Source organism: Lonchura striata, chromosome 35, assembly GCF_050655825.1.
Source record: "Lonchura striata isolate lonStrDom1 chromosome 35, ASM5065582v1, whole genome shotgun sequence".
Taxonomy (NCBI): Eukaryota; Metazoa; Chordata; class Aves; order Passeriformes; family Estrildidae; genus Lonchura; species Lonchura striata.
In genome coordinates, this window is record NC_140737.1 from 722,501 (window position 1) to 742,829 (window position 20,329).

General features: G+C 36.8%; 1 protein-coding gene across 20 annotated transcripts in view; it reads left to right on the forward strand.

Moving 5' to 3' along the window:
* Positions 1-16,771, forward strand: part of LOC110481112 (E3 ubiquitin-protein ligase TRIM7-like) — a 19,242-nt gene extending 2,471 nt beyond the window's left edge. Inside the window, exons 2-10 of one of the 20 annotated variants that reach the window (XR_014950891.1) lie at positions 374-875; positions 2,471-2,566; positions 4,650-4,880; positions 9,371-9,393; positions 11,830-11,945; positions 12,955-13,010; positions 13,187-13,229; positions 13,327-13,421; positions 13,465-13,510. Coding sequence is in view for 15 of the 20 variants with exons in the window: in XM_085565047.1 (XP_085421173.1) it covers positions 374-875; positions 2,471-2,566; positions 4,650-4,880; positions 9,371-9,393; positions 11,830-11,945; positions 12,955-12,990; positions 15,330-15,844 (1,519 nt within the window). In the remaining 5 variants the exon portion in view is untranslated. The other 19 variants (XM_085565053.1, XM_085565056.1, XR_014950886.1 and 16 more) reach the window with 19 other exon arrangements.
* The last annotated feature ends 3,558 nt before the right edge of the window (positions 16,772-20,329 follow it).

Here is a 20,329-nt window from a genome sequence, read left to right on the forward strand (position 1 = left end):
TAAATCCCCGATATAAATCCCCAAAATAAACCCCAAAAACCTCTTTAACCCCTTCCTCCCCGGCAGGGAGGACCCCGCGGCGACCTCGTTCCTCCTCCCTCGGGACCTCCAGGACGAAGCCACCTGCCAGGAATTCCCGAAATCAATCCCTGAAACAAATTCCCGAAATCAATCCCTGAAACAAATTCCCGAAATCAATCCCCGAAATAATTCCCGATATAATTCCCGATATAAATCCCCGAAATAAATTCCCGATATAAATTCCCGATATAAATTCCGATATAAATCCCCGAAATAATTCCCGAAATAAATATTGGAAATAAATCCCCAAAATAAACCCCAAAAACCTCTTTAACCCCTTCCTCCCCGGCAGGGAGGACCCCGCGGCGACCTCGTTCCTCCTCCCTCGGGACCTCCAGGACGAAGCCACCTGCTCCGTGTGCCTGGAATTCTTCCGGGACCCCGTTTCCATCACTTGCGGCCACAACTTCTGCCGCGAGTGCATCGAGGCGAGCTGGAAAACTCTCCAAACCCATTTCCCTTGCCCTCAGTGCCGCGAAATTTCCCGAGAACGAAATTTCCGTCCCAACCGGCAGCTGGCCAACATGTCCGAGATCATCCGGCACCTCTCGCTGCGAGCGAGGGAAGGGCAGGGAGAAAAAGAGGAAAAAGAGGAAAAAGAGGAAAAAGAGGAAAAAGAGGAAAAAGAGGAAAAAGAGGAGGAAAAAGAGGAAGGTTTGTGCCCCAAGCACGGCGAGCCGCTGAAGCTTTTCTGCAAGGATGACCGCGGCTGCATCTGCGTGGTGTGCGACCGCTCCCGCCAGCACCGCGAGCACGCCGTGCTGCCCGTGGACGAGGCGTGCGAGGAGTACAAGGTTGTTTTAATTAGGGGCTCATTTGCATGCCCGACGAGAATTAATCGTTCGTTGGAGCGCGGGTGGTGAGATTGGGATTGTTTAAGGGGAGCGCGCGGTGGTAAAATGTGGTTTTCTGCGCGGGGTTTGGTGGTAGAGCAACAAATGTGAACGAATTTTGTATTCTATCCTTATAGCATTTGCATATAATTATGAAATTTGCATTTTGGGGAATACACGGAGTCACAAAATGTGATTACCCGCAGATTTTTAGGAGCACACGGAATCACAAAATGTGATTTTCTGCGCGGGGTTTGGTGGTAGAGAGCCAAATCTGAACGATTTTTGTATTCTATCCTTATAGCATTTGCATATAATTATTAAATTTGCATTTTTGGGAATACACGGAATTACGGGATGTGATTACCCGCAGATATTTAGGAACACACGAAATCACAAAATGTGATTTTCTGCACATGGTTTGATGGTAGAGAGCAGGGAATCTTCGCTGCAGACACAAATCTGAACGAATTTTGTATTCTATCCTTATAGCATTTGCATATAATTATTAAATTTGCATTTTTGGGAATACACGGAGTCACAAAATGTGATTACCCGCAGATTTTTTAGGAACACAAATAATCACAAAATGTGGTTTTCTGCACATGGTTTGATGGTAGAGCACCAAATCTGAACCTATTTTGTATTCTATCCTTATAGCATTTGCATATTCATTATTAAATTTGTATTTTTGGGAATACACGGAATTACGGGATGTGATTACCCGCAGATTTTTTAGGAACACAAATAATCACAAAATGTGATTTTCTGCACATGGTTTGATGGTAGAGCGCCAAATCTGAACCTATTTACTATTCTATCCTTATATAATTTGCATATTCATTATTAAATTTGCATTTTTGGGAATACACGGAGTCACAAAATGTGATTACCCGCAGATTTTTTAGGAACACAAATAATCACAAAATGTGATTTTCTGCACGGGGTTTGATGGTAGAGCAACAAATGTGAACGAATTTTGTATTCTATCCTTATATAATTTGCATATTCATTATTAAATTTGCATTTTTGGGAACACACGGAATTATGGGACGTGATTATCTGCAGATTTTTTAGGAGCACAAATAATCACAAAATGTGATTTTCTGTGATTGGTTTTGTTGTAGAGCTCTGGGAATTATTGACCTGAGTCTATTTTATATTCTATCCCTACATAATTTGCATATTCATTGTTAAACTTATATTTTTCTATTGTATACAGTGACTTTATTTGAGCATCCTCCATTTGTACCCATCTAGAACATCCTAAAAATCCTAAAAAAAAATCTAAATTTCTCACTGTTTTTAATTTTTAAAAATTTTTATTTATAATAATTTTTAATTCTTGGATTTTTTCTTTTGTTTTGAATTAATTTGGTAAATTTTATTTTGATTTTTTTTAAATTTTTTTTGGGGTGTTTTTGTTTTGTTTTGTTTTGTTAATTTTTATTTTCTTTTTGTGCGTGTGTGTGGTTTTTTTTGGTTTTCTTCTCTTTTGCTTTTAATTTTTTTTTTTAATTTCTATTTCTAATTTTTAAAATTTATTTTTATTCCAGGAGAAAATCCAGGCCCGCTTGGATTTCCTGAAAAAGGAGCAGCAGGAGCTGCTGGAATTCAAAATCAACGACGACAAAAATACCCAGGAGCTGTTGGTGCGTCCGGGATGGGAATAAAAATTAACAAAATTCAAAAATCCATCGAAATTTCAACAAAATCTACTAAAAAAACCCCAAAATTCTCCCCTCAAAACACAAAAAATATCGAAAAAGAATTAAATAAAAAACAGCAAAAACGCCATTTTAAAAAAGAAACCCCATTGCTACAAAAATTAAAAATTATCATTCCCAATAGATTTTAATTAAAATTTAAAAATTTTAATTTTTCATCCCCGTGGCATTTGGGAAATTTGGGGCGAGGCGAGAATTCAGTGACCAAAAAAAGGGATTTTTTTTCCTTTTTTCTGGAACGGTTTTTGTCAGGAAAATCAAATTCCCGGGATTTTTTTTTGTTATTTTTTTATTGGGGTGTTTTTGTCCTCTTTTTTTCCCTTTTGTCCCCATTTCCCCCCTCTTTTTTCCCTCTTTTTTCCTTCTTTTTCCCCTCTTTTTCCCCATTTTTCCTCTCTTTTTTCCTCTTTTTTCCCCATTTTTTCCCCTATTTTTCCCCACTTTTTTCCCCTTTTTCCCTCTTTTTTCCCTCTTTTTCCCCTCTTTTTTCTCCTCCTTTTTTCTCCTTTTTCCCCCATTTCCCCTCTTTTTTTTCCTATTTTCCCCCATTTTCCCTCTCTTTTTCCCCTCTTTTTTTCATATTTCCCCCTTTTTCCCCTCTTTTCCCCCAAATTTCCCCCAATTTTCCCCTTTTTCCCCCAAATTCCCCGCAGCAATCTCTGGAGCAGGAGCGGCAGCCCGGCATTTTTCCCCTCTTTTTTTCCACTTTTCCCCCTCTTTTTTCCCAATTTTCCCCCTCTTTTTTCCCTCTTTTCCCCCACTTCCCCCCTCTTTTTCCCCCTTTTTTTCCTCTTTTTTTCCTCTTTTTTCCCCACTTTTCCCCCATTTTTTCCCCTTGTATTTTCCCTCTTTCCCCCCCATTTTTCCCCTCATTTTTTTCCTCTTTTTTCCCTCCTTTCCCCCTATTTCTTCCCTCTTTTTCCCCTCTTTTCCCCTCTTTTTCCCTTATTTCTTCCCTCTTTTTCCCCATTTTTCCCCCTCTTCTTTCCCCCTTTTTTCCCACTTTTCCCCCCTCTTTTTTCCCTCTTTTTTTCCCTTTTTTTCCCCTCTTTTTTCCCCCTCGTTTCCCCCTCCTTTCCCCCATTTGTTCCCCCTCTTTTCCCCTTATTTTTCCCCATTTTCCCCCATTTTCCCCCTCTTTTTTCCCTCTTTTCCCCCCAATTTTCCCCCCATTTTCCCCACTTTTTCCCAAATTCCCCTAATTTCGCCCCAAATCCCCTTAGCACTGCGTGGAGCGGGAGCGGCAGCAGCTGCAGGCGGCGCTGGAGCGGCTGCGGGAGTTCCTGCGGGCGCAGGAGCGGCAGCCCGCCATTTCCCCCTGTTTTTTCCCAATTTCCCCTCTTTTTTCCCCACTTTTACCCCTGTTTTTTTCCCCTCTTTTTTCCGCTCTTTCCCCCTTCCTTTCCCCATCTTTTTTCCCTGTTTTCCCCCATTTTTTCCCCCCTATTTTCCCCTTATTTTTTCCCTTTTTTCCCCATTTTTTCCCTTTTTTCCCCTATTTCCCCTCTTTTTTTCCCTCTTTTCCCCCTCTTTTTTTCCCTCTTTTTTCCCTCTTTTCCCCCCTTCGTTTTCCCCTCCTTTCCCCCTGTTTTGTCCCTGTTTTCCCCCATTTTCCCCCCTCTTTTCCCCTTATTTTTCCCCTTTTTCCCCCATTTTTCTCCTTTTTTCCCCTATTTCCCCTCTTTTTTCCCTCTTTTCCCCCTCTTTTCCCCCCTCTTTTGTCCCTCTTTTCCCCCATTTTTCCCCCTCTTTTTCCCCCATTTTTCCCCCTCTTTTTCCCTCTTTCCGCCCACAATTTCCCCCTCTTTTTGCCCAATTTTTGCCCAATTTCCCCTAATTTTCCCCCAAATCCCCTTAGCACTGCGTGGAGCGGGAGCGGCAGCAGCTGCAGGCGGCGCTGGAGCGGCTGCGGGAGTTCCTGCGGGCGCAGGAGCGGCAGCCCGCCATTTCCCCCTGTTTTTTCCCAATTTTTTCCCTTTTTTCCCTTTTTTCCCCCAAATCCCCTTAGCAGTGCGTGGAGCGGGAGCGGCAGCAGCTGCAGGCGGCGCTGCAGCGGCTGCGGGAGTTCCTGCGGGCGCAGGAGCTGCAGCTGCAGGCGGCGCTGCAGCGGCTGCAGCGGAGCCTCGAGCGGCGGCAGCGCCGCAACCTCAGCGCGGCGGCGGCGGCGGCGGCGGCGCTCGGCCGCGGGATCGCGGAGCTGCAGGGGAAACTGAGGCAGCGCCCGCTCGCCTTCCTGCAGGTGGGCAGCAAGGGGCTTTGGGGCAAAAAAGTCCTTTTTTGGGTTGGTTGTACTCAAAAAATGGAATTTTTTATTCTGTGTTTCGAACCCATCGCGGAGCTCCAGGGGAAACTGAGGCAGCGCCCGCTCGCCTTCCTGCAGGTGGGCCGCGGGAAAAATCGGGAATTTTTAGGGTGTTTGAGGGAAAAAATGGAATTTTTTGGTCCGTTTTTCATGAAAAAAAAGGAATTTTTTAGTCTGATTTTAAGGGAAAAAATGTCAATTTTTAGTTTGTTTTTTAGGGAAAAAAAGTCATTTTTTAGTCTGTTTTTCATGAAAAAAATGGAATTTTTTAGTCTGATTTTAAGGGAAAAAATGGAATTTTTTAGTCTGATTTCATGGGAAAAAATGGAATTTTTTGGTCTGATTTTAAGGGAAAAAATGGAATTTTTTGGTGTGTGTTTAAGGGAAAAAAATGCCATTTTTTGGTGTGTGTTTAAGGGAAAAAAATTGAATTTTTTAGTGTGTTTTTAAGGAAAAAATGGAATTTTTTAGTCTGATTTTAAGGGAAAAAATGCCATTTTTTGGTGTGTGTTTAAGGGAAAAAATGCCATTTTTTATTCTGTGTTTCGAACCCATCGCGGAGCTCGAGGGGAAACTGAGGCAGCGCCCGCTCGCCTTCCTGCAGGTGGGCAGCAAGGGGGCTTTGGGGCAAAAAAGTCCTTTTTTGGGTTTTATTCATTTTTTATTCTGTGTTTCGAACCCATCGCGGAGCTCCAGGGGAAACTGAGGCAGCGCCCGCTCGCCTTCCTGCAGGTGCCATTTTTTAGTGTGTTTTAAGGGAAAAAATGTCATTTTTTAGTGTGTTTTAAGGGAAAAAATGTCATTTTTTGGTGTGTGTTTAAGGGGAAAAATGTCATTTTTTATAATGTTTTTAAGGAAAAAATGTCATATTTTAGTATATTTTTAATGGAAAAAATGCCATTTTTTAGTCTGTGTTTAAGGGAAAAATTGCCATTTTTTAGTCTGTTTTAAGGGAAAAAAATGCCATTTTTTAGTGTGTTTTTAAGGGAAAAAATGCCATTTTTTAGCCTGTTTTAAGGGAAAAAAATGCCATTTTTTAGTGTGTTTTTAAGGGAAAAAATGGAATTTTTTAGTCTTTTTTTAAGGAAAAAATGTCATTTTTTGGTGTGTGTTTAAGGGAATAAGGGAAAAAATGTCATTTTTTTGGTGTGTGTTTAAGGGAAAAAATGGAATTTTTTGGTGTGTTTTTAAGGGAAAAATGTCATTTTTTGGTGTGTGTTTAAGGGAAAAAATGCCATTTTTTATTCTGTGTTTCAAACCCATCGCGGAGCTCGAGGGGAAACTGAGGCAGCGCCCGCTCGCCTTCCTGCAGGTGGGCAGCAAGGGGGCTTTGGGGCAAAAAAGTCCTTTTTTGGGTTGGTTGTACTCAAAAAATGCCATTTTTTGGTGTGTGTTTAAGGGAAAAAATGGAATTTTTTAGTCTGATTTTAAGGGAAAAAATGGAATTTTTTAGTGTGTTTTCCATGAAAAAATGGAATTTTTTTGCCTGATTTTAAGGGAAAAAATGGAATTTTTTAGTGTGTTTTTAAGGGAAAAATGTAATTTTTTGGTGTGTGTTTAAGGGGAAAAATGGAATTTTTTAGTCGGATTTTAAGGGAAAAAATGTCAATTTTTAGTGTGTTTTTTAGGGAAAAAAAGTCATTTTTTAGTCCGTTTTTAATGAAAAAATGGAACTTTTTAGTCTGATTTTAAGGGAAAAAATGCCATTTTTTGGTGTGTTTTTAAGGGAAAAAATGTCATTTTTTAGTCTGTTTTAAGGGAAAAAATGTCATTTTTTAGTCTTTTTTTAATGGAAAAAATGCCATTTTTTAGTCTGTTTTAAGGGAAAAAAATGGCATTTTTTAGTAGGGAGAAAATGCCATTTTTTAGTGTATTTTTAGAGGAAAAAATGTCATTTTTTGGTGTATGTTTAAGGGAAAAAATGGAACTTTTTAGTCTGTTTTTAAGGGAAAAAATGGAATTTTTTAGTCTTTTTTTAAGGAAAAAAATGCCATTTTTTGGTGTGTTTTTAAGGGGAAAAATGACATTTTTTGGTGTGTTTTTAAGGAAAAAATGACATTTTTTAGTATATTTTTAATGGAAAAAATGCCATTTTTTAGTCTGTTTTTCATGAAAAAAATGGAATTTTTTGGTCTGTGTTTAAGGGAAAAAATGGAATTTTTTAGTGTGTTTTTAAGGGAAAAAATGCCATTTTTTGGTGTGTGTTTAAGGGAAAAAATGTCATTTTTAGTCTGTTTTTAAGGAAAAAAATGGGATTTTATAGTGTGTTTTTCATGAAAAAAATGGAATTTTTTAGTCTGATTTTAAGGGAAAAAATGTCATTTTTTAGTGTGTTTTTAAGGGAAAAAATGCCATTTTTTGGTGTGTGTTTAAGGGGAAAATGTCATTTTTTATTCTGTGTTTCGAACCCATCGCGGAGCTGCGGGGGAAACTGAGGCAGCGCCCGCTCGCCTTCCTGCAGGTGGGCCGCGGGAAATTGGGAATTTTTAGTCTGATTTTAAGGGAAAAAATGTCATTTTTTGGTGTGTGTTTAAGGGAAAAAATTGAATTTTTTGGTGTGTTTTTAAGGGAAAAAATGGAATTTTTTTAGTCTGATTTTAAGGGAAAAAATGCCATTTTTTGGTGTGTGTTTAAGGGAAAAAAAATTGAATTTTTTAGTCTGTTTTTAAGAGAAAAAATGTCTTTTTTAGTGTGTGTTTAAGGGAAAAAATGGAATTTTTTAGTTCGTTTTTAAGGGAAAAAATGCCATTTTTTAGTGTATTTTTAGAGGAAAAAATGTCATTTTTTTGGTGTGTGTTTAAGGGAAAAAATGGAATTTTTTAGTCTGATTTTAAGGGAAAAAATGCCATTTTTTAGTTTGTTTTTTAGGGAAAAAAAGTCATTTTTTGGTGTGTTTTTAAGGGGAAAAATAACAGTTTTCAGTCTGTTTTTAAGGGAAAAATTGCCATTTTTTAGTCTGTTTTTCATGAAAAAATGGAATTTTTTAGTCTGATTTTAAGGGAAAAAATGTCAATTTTTAGTGTGTTTTTTAGGGAAAAAAAGTCATTTTTTAGTCCGTTTTTCATGAAAAAATGGAATTTTTTAGTCTTTTTTTAAGGGAAAAAATGCCATTTTTTGGTGTGTTTTTAAGGGGAAAAATGCCATTTTTTGGTGTGTTTTTAAGGAAAAAATGACATTTTTTAGTATATTTTTAATGGAAAAAATGCCATTTTTTAGTCTGTTTTTCATGAAAAAAATGGAATTTTTTAGTCTGATTTTAAGGGAAAAATGACATTTTTTAGTCTGTTTTTAAGGGAAAAAATGGAATTTTTTGGTCTGTGTTTAAGGGGAAAAATGCCACTTTTTAGTGTGTTTTTCATTAAAAAATGGATTATTTTAGTCTGTGTTTAAGGAAAAAAATGCCATTTTTTGGTGTGTGTTTAAGAGGAAAAATGTCATTTTTTATTCTGTGTTTCGAACCCATCGCGGAGCTCGAGGGGAAACTGAGGCAGCGCCCGCTCGCCTTCCTGCAGGTGGGCAGCAAGGGGGCTTTGGGGCAAAAAAGTCCTTTTTTGGGTTTTATTCATTTTTTATTCTGTGTTTCGAACCCATCGCGGAGCTGCGGGGGAAACTGAGGCAGCGCCCGCTCGCCTTCCTGCAGGTGGGCCGCGGGAAAAATCGGGAATTTTAGTCTGATTTTAAGGGAAAAAAGGTCATTTTTTAGTCTGATTTTAAGGGAAAAAATGGAATTTTTTGGTCTGATTTTAAGGGAAAAAATGACATTTTTTAGTCTGATTTTAAGGGAAAAAATATAATTTTTTTAGTCTTTTTTTTAAGGGAAAAAATGCCATTTTTTAGTGTATTTTTAGAGGAAAAAAAGTCATTTTTTGGTGTATGTTTAAGGGAAAAAATGTCATTTTTTAATGTGTTTTTCATGAAAAAAATGGAATTTTTTAGTCTGTTTTTAAGGGAAAAAATGCCATTTTTTGGTGTGTTTTTCATGAAAAAATAGAATTTTTTAGTCTGATTTTAAGGGAAAATGTCATTTTTTGGTGTGTTTTTCATGAAGAAAATGGATTTTTTTAGTCTGATTTTAAGGGAAAAAATGACATTTTCTGGTGTGTGTTTAAGGGAAAAAATGTCAGTTTTTAGTCTGTTTTAAGGGAAAAAAATGCCATTTTTTGGTCTGTTTTTAAGGGAAATAATGGAATTTTTTAGTCTGTGTTTAAGGGAAAAAATGCCATTTTTTGGTGTGTGTTGAATGGAAAAAATGTCATTTAATATTTATTTTCATTTAATATTTCTTTTCATCCCCGGGAGCCGCCTCTGCTTTTTTCCGTGCTCTGAAATTTCATTTTTAGCGCAGAAAACCCAAAAATCGGCCAAATTTGGGCATTTTGGGGCATTTTTTGGGTGTTTTAATTTTCTTTTTTTTTTTTCTTTTTCAGGACGTGACGGAAATCATCCAAAGGTTCGGAATTCGCGGATTTCGGAAAATCGCCGAAAATTGAAATTTCTCCCCAAAATCCTCCGTTTTCAACCCAAATTAAAAAAATCCTAAAATTCAAATTTCTCACCCAAAATCTTTCATTTTCAACCCAAATTAAAAAATCCTAAAATTCGAATTTCTCACCCAAAATCCTCCATTTTCAACCCAAATTAAAAAAATCCTAAAATTCAAATTACTCACCCAAAATCCTCCGTTTTCAACCCAAATTAAAAAACCCTAAAATTCAAATTTCTCACCCAAAATCCTTCGTTTTCAACCCAAATTTAAAAATCCTAAAATTGAAATTTCTCACCCAAAATCCTCCGTTTTCAACCCAAATTAAAAAATCCTAAAATTCAAATTTCTCACCCAAAATCTTTCATTTTCAACCCAAATTAAAAAAATCCTAAAATTCAAATTTCACACCCAAAATCTTTCATTTTCAACCCAAATTAAAAAAATCCTAAAAGTCAAATTACTCACCCAAAATCCTCCGTTTTCAACCCAAATTAAAAAATCCTAAAATTGAAATTTCTCACCCAAAATCCTCCGTTTTCAACCCAAATTAAAAAATCCTAAAATTCAAATTTCACACCCAAAATCCTCCGTTTTCATCCCAAATTAAAAACCCTAAAATTTGAATTTCTCACCCAAAATCTTTCATTTTCAACCCAAATTAAAAAATCCTAAAATTCAAATTTCTCACCCAAAATCTTTCATTTTAAACCCAAATTTAAAAATCCTAAAATTCAAATTTCTCACCCAAAATCCTCCGTTTTCAACCCAAATTAAAAATCCTAAAATTTGAATTTCTCACCCAAAATCCTCCGTTTTTAACCCAAATTAAAAATCCTAAAATTTGAATTTCTCACCCAAAATCCTCCGTTTTCAACCCAAATTAAAAAATCCTAAAATTCAAATTTCACACCCGAAATCCTCCGTTTTCAACCCAAATTAAAAATCCTAAAATTTGAATTTCTCACCCAAAATCCTCCGTTTTTAACCCAAATTAAAAATCCTAAAATTTGAATTTCTCACCCAAAATCCTCCGTTTTCAACCCAAATTAAAAAATCCTAAAATTCAAATTTCTCACCCAAAATCCTTCGTTTTCAACCCAAATTAAAAAATCCTAAAATTCGAATTTCTCACCCAAAATCCTCCGTTTTCAACCCAAATTAAAAAAATCCTAAAATTCGAATTTCTCACCCAAAATCCTCCATTTTCAACCCAAATTAAAAAATCCTAAAATTCGAATTTCTCACCCAAAATCTTTCATTTTCAACCCAAATTAAAAAATCCTAAAATTCAAATTTCTCACCCAAAATCTTTCATTTTAAACCCAAATTTAGAAATCCTAAAATTCAAATTTCACACCCAAAATCCTCCGTTTTCAACCCAAATTAAAAAATCCTAAAATTTGAATTTCTCACCCAAAATCTTTCATTTTCAACCCAAATTAAAAAATCCTAAAATTCGAATTTCTCACCCAAAATCTTTCATTTTCAACCCAAATTAAAAAATCCTAAAATTCAAATTTCTCACCCAAAATCCTTCGTTTTCAACCCAAATTAAAAAATCCTAAAATTCGAATTTCTCACCCAAAATCCTCCGTTTTCAACCCAAATTAAAAAAATCCTAAAATTCAAATTTCTCACCCAAAATCCTCCGTTTTCAACCCAAATTAAAAAACCCTAAAATTCAAATTTCTCACCCAAAATCCTCCGTTTTCATCCCAAATTAAAAAATCCTAAAATTCAAATTTCTCACCCAAAATCTTTCATTTTCAACCCAAATTAAAAAATCCTAAAATTGAAATTTCTCACCCAAAATCTTTCATTTTCAACCCAAATTAAAAAATCCTAAAATTCAAATTTCACACCCAAAATCCTCCATTTTCAACCCAAATTAAAAAATCCTAAAATTCAAATTTCTCACCCAAAATCCTCCATTTTCAACCCAAATTAAAAAAATCCTAAAATTCAAATTTCTCACCCAAAATCCTCCGTTTTCAACCCAAATTAAAAAAATCCCAAAATTCAAATTTCTCACCCAAAATCCTCTATTTTGAATCCATACCAAAAAAATCCTAAAATTGAAATTTTCCTCCCAAAATCCTGATTTTCTCACCCCAAGGAGGGACGAAAAACCCAAATTTTTGAAGCGTTAAAATCCAAATTTTGACGCCTCAAAAATTCAAATTTTTGAAGCGTCAAAATCCAAATTTTGACGCCTCAAAAATCCAAATTTTGAAGCCTTAAAATCTGAATTTTGGAGCCTAAAAAATCCAAATTTTGAAGACTCAAAAATCCAAATTTTGAAGGTTTAAAATTCCGATTTTTTCCCCCAAAGTTTTGCAGGGTGGGCGGCGGAATTGGGGTAAAATCGTGGAATTTTGGGTTTTTTCCCGTTTTTGGCAGGAGCGAGGAGGTGAAATTTGAGAGACCCGTCCCCGTCTGCACCGACATGAAAATTCACGTTTGCAATTTTTCCCTAAAAAACGAAGTTTTGGAGAAAGTCCTGAAAAAATTCCAAGGTGGGTGGGAAAATTGGGGAAAAAATGGGGAAAAAATGGGGAAAAAAAGGTTAAAAATGGTTGAAAAATGGTTAAAAAAAAAGGGTAGAAAATGGTTTAAAAATGGTTTAAAAAAGGGTTAAAATGGTTTAAAAAAGGTTAAGAAAAGGGTAAAAAAAAAGGTTAAAATATGGTTTAAAAATGGGGAAAAAAGGTTAAAAAATGGTTAAAAAAAGGTTGAAAAATTGCAAAAAAAGGGTGAAAAAATGGTTTAAAAAGGGTGAAAAAAAGGTTGAAAAAATGTTGAAAAATGGTTAAAAAAAGGTTAAAAAAGGTAAAATAAAAGGTTTAAAAATGGTTAAAAACAGGTTAAAATTATATTATATTATATTATATTATATTATATTATATTATATTATATTATATTATATTATATTATATTATATTATATTATATTATATTATATTATATTATATTATATTATATTATATTATATTATATTATATTATATTATATTATATTATATTATATTATATTATATTATATTATATTATATTATATTATATTATATTATATTATATTATATTACATTATATTGTATTGTATTGTATTATATTATATTATAATATATTATAATATATTATAATATATTATAATATATTATAATATATTATAATATATTATAATATATTATAATATATTATAATATATTATATTAGTTTATATTATATTAGTTTATATGTTTATATGTTTATATTTTTATATTTTATTTTATATTTATTTTAATTCTTTGTTTTAGTATTTTATATTATATATTTTTATTTTATTTTATATTTTTTATTTTATTACTTTCTATTATATGTTACTATTTTATATTTATTTTCTTTTAAATGTTATTATTTCATATGATATTTTATTATTTTCTTTTATATTTTTTATTTTATTATTTTCTATTTTATTCTTTTACTTTATTTTATTTTTTCTCTCTGTTGTCACCACTCCCATCCGGTTTTTTTTTTCTCCTTTTCAGAACAGCTGCAGGACGAGCTGGGAAGGGGTGAAAAAGGTAAAAAAAATGGTAAAAAAGGTAAAAAATGGTAAAAAAGTTAAAAAAAAATGTAAAAAAATCGTAAAAATAAGGTAAAAAATAATGTTAGAAAAGGTAAAAAAATGGTGGAGAAGGTAAATGAAAAAATTGTTAAAAAAGGTAAAAATAAATTGTAAAAAAGGTAAAAAAAAAGGTAAAAAAGGTAAAAAATAATGGTAAAAAAATGGTAAAAAAGGTAAAAAATAATGTTAGAAAAGGTAAAAAAAATGGTGAAAAAGGTAAATTAAAAATGGTAAAAAAAGGTGGTAAAAAAATTGTAAAAAAGGTAAAAAAATTGTAAAAAATGGTAGAAAGGTAAAAAAATGGTGAAAAAGGTAAATTAAAAAATGATTAAAAAGGTAAAAATAAATTGTAAAAAAGGTAAAAAAATGGTAAAAAATAATAAAATTGTAAAAAAAATGGTAAAAAAGGTAAAAAATAATGTTAGAAAAGGTAAAAAAATGGTGAAAAAGGTAAATTAAAAATGGTAAAAAAAGGTGGTAAAAAAATGGTAAAAAAGGTAAATTAAAAATGGTAAAAAAATGGTGAACAAGGTAAATTAAAAAATGGTTATAAAAGGTAAAAATAAATTGTAAAAAAGGTTAAAAAAAAGGTAAAAAAGGTAAAAAATAATGGTAAAAAATAATGTTAGAAAAGGTAAAAAAATGGTGAAAAAGGTAAATTAAAAAATGATTAAAAAGGTAAAAAATAATCGTAAAAAATGGTAAAAAATAATGGTAAAAAATGGTAAAAAAGGTAAAAAATAATGTTAGAAAAGGTAAAAAAAATGGTGAAAAAGGTAAATTAAAAAATGGTAAAAAAGATAAAAATAAATTGTAAAATAATGGTAAAAATGAGGTAAAAATATAATGGTAAAAAAGGAAAAAAAAATGGTAAAAAAAAGGTTAAAAAATGGTAAAAAAGGTAAAAAAGTTAATTAAGAATTTAACTCCTTTTCAATTAAACCCCATCAGAATTTAATGGATTTTTTAAAAATTAAGAATTTAACTGGTTTTCAATTAAATCCCAGCAGAACTTAATTAATTTTTAAAGTTAATTAAAAACAATTGTCCTCTGCTGTCCCTGCTGGGTTGGTGGCACCTGAAGTAGTTGAGATACGAAAATGAAAGGTGGAACCTGAGATCCAAAATTTGGTGGAAACCAAAAAAACTGATCCCAAACCCATCAACCCAACCTTGAGTCAAGTTTTAATCCCTCAGAACTTCCTGACCTCGTGTCTTCTCCTGTATCTTCTGGGTTGGTGACACCTAAAGTAGTTGAGATATGAAAATGGAAGAACGTTCTCTCCTGAGATCCAAAATTTGGAGAAAACCAAAAATGTTGATCCCAAAACCCATCAACCCCACCTCAAATTAACTTTTTAATCCCTCAAACCATCCTGACCTCGTGTCTTCTCCTGTATCTTCTGGGTTGGTGCCACCAAAAGTAGTTGAGATACAAAAGTGAACGTAGAACGTTCTCTCCTGAGATCCAAAATTTGGTGGAAACCAAAAAAACTGATCCAAAAACCCATCAACCCAACCTTGAGTCAAGATTTTAATCCCTCAGAACTTCCTGAGCTCGTGTCTTCTCCTGTATCTTCTGGGTTGGTGCCACCTAAAGTAGTTGAGATATGAAAATGGAAGTAGAACGTGCTCCTGAGATCCATAATTTGGAGAAAACCAAAAATGTTGATTCAAAAACCCATCAACCCAACCTCAAATCAACTTTTTAATCCCTCAAACCTTCCTGACCTCGTGTCTTCTTCTGTATCTTCTGGTTTGGTGGCACCTAAAGTAGTTGAGATATGAAAATGGAAGTAGAACGTGCTCCTGAGATCCAAAATTTGGAAAAAACCAAAAATGTTGATCCAAAAACCCATCAACTCAACCTTGAGTCAAGTTTTAATCCCTCAGAACTTCCTGACCTCGTGTCTTCTTCTGTATCTTCTGGGTTGGTGCCACCAAAAGTAGTTGAGATACAAAAGTGAACGTAGAACGTTCTCTCCTGAGATCCAAAATTTGGTGGAAACCAAAAATGTTGATCCAAAAACCCATCAACCCCACCTCAAATCAACTTTTTAATCCCTCAAACCTTCCTGACCTCGTGTCTTCTTCTGTATCTTCTGGGTTGGTGCCACCTAAAGTAGTTGAGATACGAAAATGGAAGAACGTTCTCTCCTGAGATCCAAAATTTGGTGGAAACCAAAAATGTTGATCCAAAAACCATCAACCCAACCTCAAATCAACTTTTTAATCCCTCAGACCTTCCTGACCTCGTGTCTTCTTCTCTCCCCCCCACCTCCACCCAAAAACCAGAAGACCTCACCTTGGACCCCGACTCGGCCAACCACCTCCTGATCCTCTCGGCCGACCTCAAGACCGTCCGCATGGGCTGCCGCAAGCAGGACCTGCCCGACCACCCCAAACGCTTCGACACCAACTCGCGCGTCCTGGCCACCGCCGGCTTCTCCTCGGGGCGCCACCACTGGGAGGTGGAGGTGGGACCTTCGGACGGTTGGGCCTTCGGGGTGGCCAAGGAGTCCATCCGGAGGAAGGGCTTGACCCAGTTCTCCCCCGAGGAGGGCATCTGGGCGCTGCAGCAGAACGGGGGACGCTACTGGGCCGTGACGTCGCCCCAGCGGACGCCGCTGAGCCTCGGCGGGAAGTTGAGGCGCGTCCGCGTCTACCTGGACTACGAGGGGGAGGAGGTCTCCTTCTACGACGCCGAGAACATGAGGCACATCTTCACCTTCAACGTGGCCTTCCAGGAGAAGGTGTTCCCGCTTTTCTCGGTCTGCTCCACCGTCACCTACATCAAACTGTGCTCGTGAGGGAAACTCCAAGATGGTGGCCACCAACTCAAAGATGGTCACCAGCTCAAAGATGGTGGCCACCAGCTCAAAGATGGTGGCCACCAACTCAAAGATGGTCACCAACTCAAAGATGGTGGCCAACAACTCAAAGATGGTGGCCTCGAACTCAAAGATGGTCAACAAATCAATGATGGTGGCCACCAACTCCAAGATGGCCACCAACTCAAAGATGGTGGCCATCAACTCAAAGATGGTGGTCACCAACTCAAAGATGGTGGGCACCAACTTAAAGATGGCCAACAACTCAAGGATGGTGGCCACCAACTCAAAGATGGTGGCGTCTGCGTCTACCTGGACTACGAAGGGGAGGAGGTCTCCTTCTACGACGCCGAGAACATGAGGCACATCTTCACCTTCAACGTGGCCTTCCAGGAGAAGGTGTTCCCGCTTTTCTCGGTCTGCTCCACGGTCACCTACATCAAACTGTGCTCCTGAGGAAAACTCCAAGATGGTGGCCACCAACTCAAAGATGGTCACCAGCTCAAAGATGGTGGCCACCAACTCAAAGATGGTCACCAACTCAAAGATGGTGGCCAACAACTCAAAGATGGTGGCCTCGAACTCAAAGATGGTCAACAAATCAATGGTGGTGGCCACCAACTCAAAGATGGCCACCAAATCAATGATGGTGGCCACCAACTCAAAGATGGTGGGCACCAACTCAAAGATGGTGGCCATCAACTCAAAGATGGTGGGCACCAACTCAAAGATGGTGGCCACCAAGTCAAAGATGGTGGGCACCAACTTAAAGATGGCCAACAACTCAAGGATGGTGGCCACCAACTCAAAGATGGTGGCGTCTGCGTCTACCTGGACTACGAAGGGGAGGAGGTCTCCTTCTACGACGCCGAGAACATGAGGCACATCTTCACCTTCAACGTGGCCTTCCAGGAGAAGGTGTTCCCGCTTTTCTCGGTCTGCTCCACCGTCACCTACATCAAACTGTGCTCCTGAGGGAAACTCCAAGATGGTGGCCACCAACTCAAAGATGGTCACCAGCTCAAAGATGGTGGCCACCAACTCAAAGATGGTCACCAACTCAAAGATGGTGGCCACCAACTCAAAGATGATGGTCACCAACTCAAAGATGGCCAACAACTCAAGGATGGTGGCCACCAACTCAAAAATGGTGGCGTCTGCGTCTACCTGGACTACGAAGGGGAGGAGGTCTCCTTCTACGACGCCGAGAACATGAGGCACATCTTCACCTTCAACGTGGCCTTCCAGGAGAAGGTGTTCCCGCTTTTCTCGGTCTGCTCCACCGTCACCTACATCAAACTGTGCTCCTGAGGAAAACTCCAAGATGGTGGCCACCAACTCAAAGATGGTCACCAACTCAAAGATGGTGGCCACCAACTCAAAGATGGTCACCAACTCAAAGATGGTGGCCAACAACTCAAAGATGGTGGCCTCGAACTCAAAGATGGTCAACAAATCAATGGTGGTGGCCACCAACTCAAAGATGGCCACCAAATCAACGATGGTGACCACCAACTCAAAGATGGTGGCCAAAAACTCAAAGATGGTGGCCTCGAACTCAAAGATGGTCAACAAATCAATGGTGGTGGCCACCAACTCAAAGATGGCCACCAAATCAACGATGGTGACCACCAACTCAAAGATGGTGGCCAAAAACTCAAAGATGGAGGCCTCAAACTCAAAGATGGTCAACAAATCAATGATGGTGACCGCCAACTCAAAGATGATGGCCAACAACTCAACAATGGTGGCCACCAACTCAAAGATGGTGGTCACCAACCCAACGATGGTGGCCACCAACTCAATGATGGTGGCCACCAACTCAAAGATGGTGGTCCTCAACTCAACGATGGTGGTCCTCAACTTAAAGATGGTGACCATGAACTCAAAGATGGTGACCACCAACTCAAAGATGGCCACCAACTCAAAGATGATGGCCAACAACTCAACAATGGTGGCCACCAACTCAAAGATGGTGGTCACCAACCCAACGATGGTGGTCCTCAACTCAACGATGGTGGTCCTCAACTTAAAGATGGTGACCATGAACTCAAAGATGGTGACCACCAACTCAAAGATGGCCAACAACTCAACAATGGTGGCCACCAACTCAAAGATGGTGGTCACCAACCCAACGATGGTGGTCCTCAACTCAACGATGGTGGCCACCAACTCCAAGATGGTGGCCACCAACCCAACTGCTCAAGGTGCTTTTTTTTGGGTGTTTCTCGTGATTTCTCTCCTGGACCCGAGCAGGTCCCGCGTTTCTCCCTCAGCTTCTCCCCGCCCAGAGGTTCCTCCGTGGATTTTCCCCAATTTCCACTCGTGGTCCTCACGCTCGGTGCGGTTTTAGCAAAATCGCCAAATTCACATTTTTATCCTCATTTCTGCTTTTGTTTTTTTTGCCGGGACTCGCGTTCGCTTCGGATTTGCCGAAAAAAAAACCAAAATTAAAACCAAAAAAACCCAAATAAAAATAAAAATAAAAAGCGAAGCTGCTTTAAAAAATAAAAAATAAATATTTGTGTCATTGCCTGAATTTTGGAATTTTTTTTCCCACAAAAAATGTAATTTTGGGAAATTTTGGGCGTGGGGAAAATGGGGGGAGGATTTGTTTGATGCAAATAATTTTTGGAGGTGTCACTTTGGGAGTTCGTCCCCGGCTGAAAGGATGGAAATAAATAAAATAAAATGAGATGAAATGAAATGAAATGAAATGAAATAAAGTAAAATAGAATGAAATAAAAGAAAGAAAAATAAAATGCAATAAAATGGAATAAAATAATATAAAATGAAATTAAATGATATGAAATGAAGTAAAATAAAATACAGAAAAATCAAATCAAATCAAATCAATTAAAATAAAAGAAAAGAAAACAAAATAATAAAATAAAATAAAATAAAATAAAATAAAATAAAATAAACCCCCAAATTTCGATGGGTTAAACCCCAATGTTTGATGGGTTCAACCCAAATTTTCGATGGGTTAAACCCCAATTTTTTACGCATTAAACCCCAATTTTTGGTGGATTAAACCCCAATTTTTGACGCATTAAACCCCAATTTTTGACGCATTAAACCCCAATTTTTGATGGGTCGAACCCCCCAATTTTTGATGGATTGAGCCCAATTTTTGACAGATTAAACCCCAATTTTTGACGCATTAAACCCCAAATTTTGACGCATTAAACCCCAATTTTTGACAGATTAAACCTCAATTTTTGACACATTAAACCCCACATTTTGATGCATTAAACCCCAATTTTTGTAGGATTGAAACCCCAATTTTTGACGCATTAAACCCCAATTTTGATGGATTAAAACCAAGTTTCGATGGGTTGAACCCCAGTTTTTGATGGATTAAACCCCAATTTTTGACGCATTAAACCCCAATTTTTGATGAGGTAAACCCCAATTTTTGATGAGGTAAACCCCAATTTTTGACGCATTAAACCCCAAATTCTTGACGGATTTAACTTCAATTTTGACGGATGCAACCCCAATTATTGACCCATTAAACCCCAATTATTGACGCATTAAACCCCAAATTTTTGACGCATTAAACCCCAATTTTTGATGTATTAAACCCCAATTTTTGACGCATTAAACCCCAATTTTTGATGAGGTAAACCCCAATTTTTGACGCATTAAACCCCAAATTCTTGACGGATTTAACTTCAATTTTGACGGATGCAACCCCAATTATTGACGCATTAAACCCCAATTTTTGATGTATTAAACCCCAATTTTTGATGAGGTAAACCCCAATTTTGATGCATTAAACCCCAATTTTGACGGATTAAAACCAAGTTTCGATGGGTTGAACCCCAGTTTTTGATGGATGAAACCCCAATTTTTAACGCATTAAACCCCAATTTTTGACGCATTAAACCCCAATTTTTGACAGATTAAACCCCAATTTTTGACGCATTAAACCCCAATTTTTGACGCATTAAACCCCAAATTTTGACGCATTAAACCCCAAATTTTGACGCATTAAACCCCAATTTTTGACGCATTAAACCCCAATTTTTGACGCATTAAACCCCAATTTTTGACGCATTAAACCCCAATTTTTGTAGGATTGAAACCCCAATTTTTGACGCATTAAACCCCAATTTTGATGGATTAAAACCAAGTTTCGATGGGTTGAACCCCAGTTTTGATGGATTAAACCCCAATTTTTGACGCATTAAACCCCAATTTTTGACACGTTAAACCCCAAATTTTGACGGATTAAACCCCAATTTTTGACAGATTAAACCCCAATTTTTGATGAGGTAAACCCCAATTTTTGACGGATTAAACCCCAATTTTTGTAGGATTGAAACCCCAATTTTGATGCATTAAACCCCAAATTTTGACGCATTAAACCCCAAATTTTGACGGGTTAAACCCCAATTTTTGTAGGATTGAAACCCCAATTTTTGACGCATTAAACCCCAATTTTGATGGATTAAAACC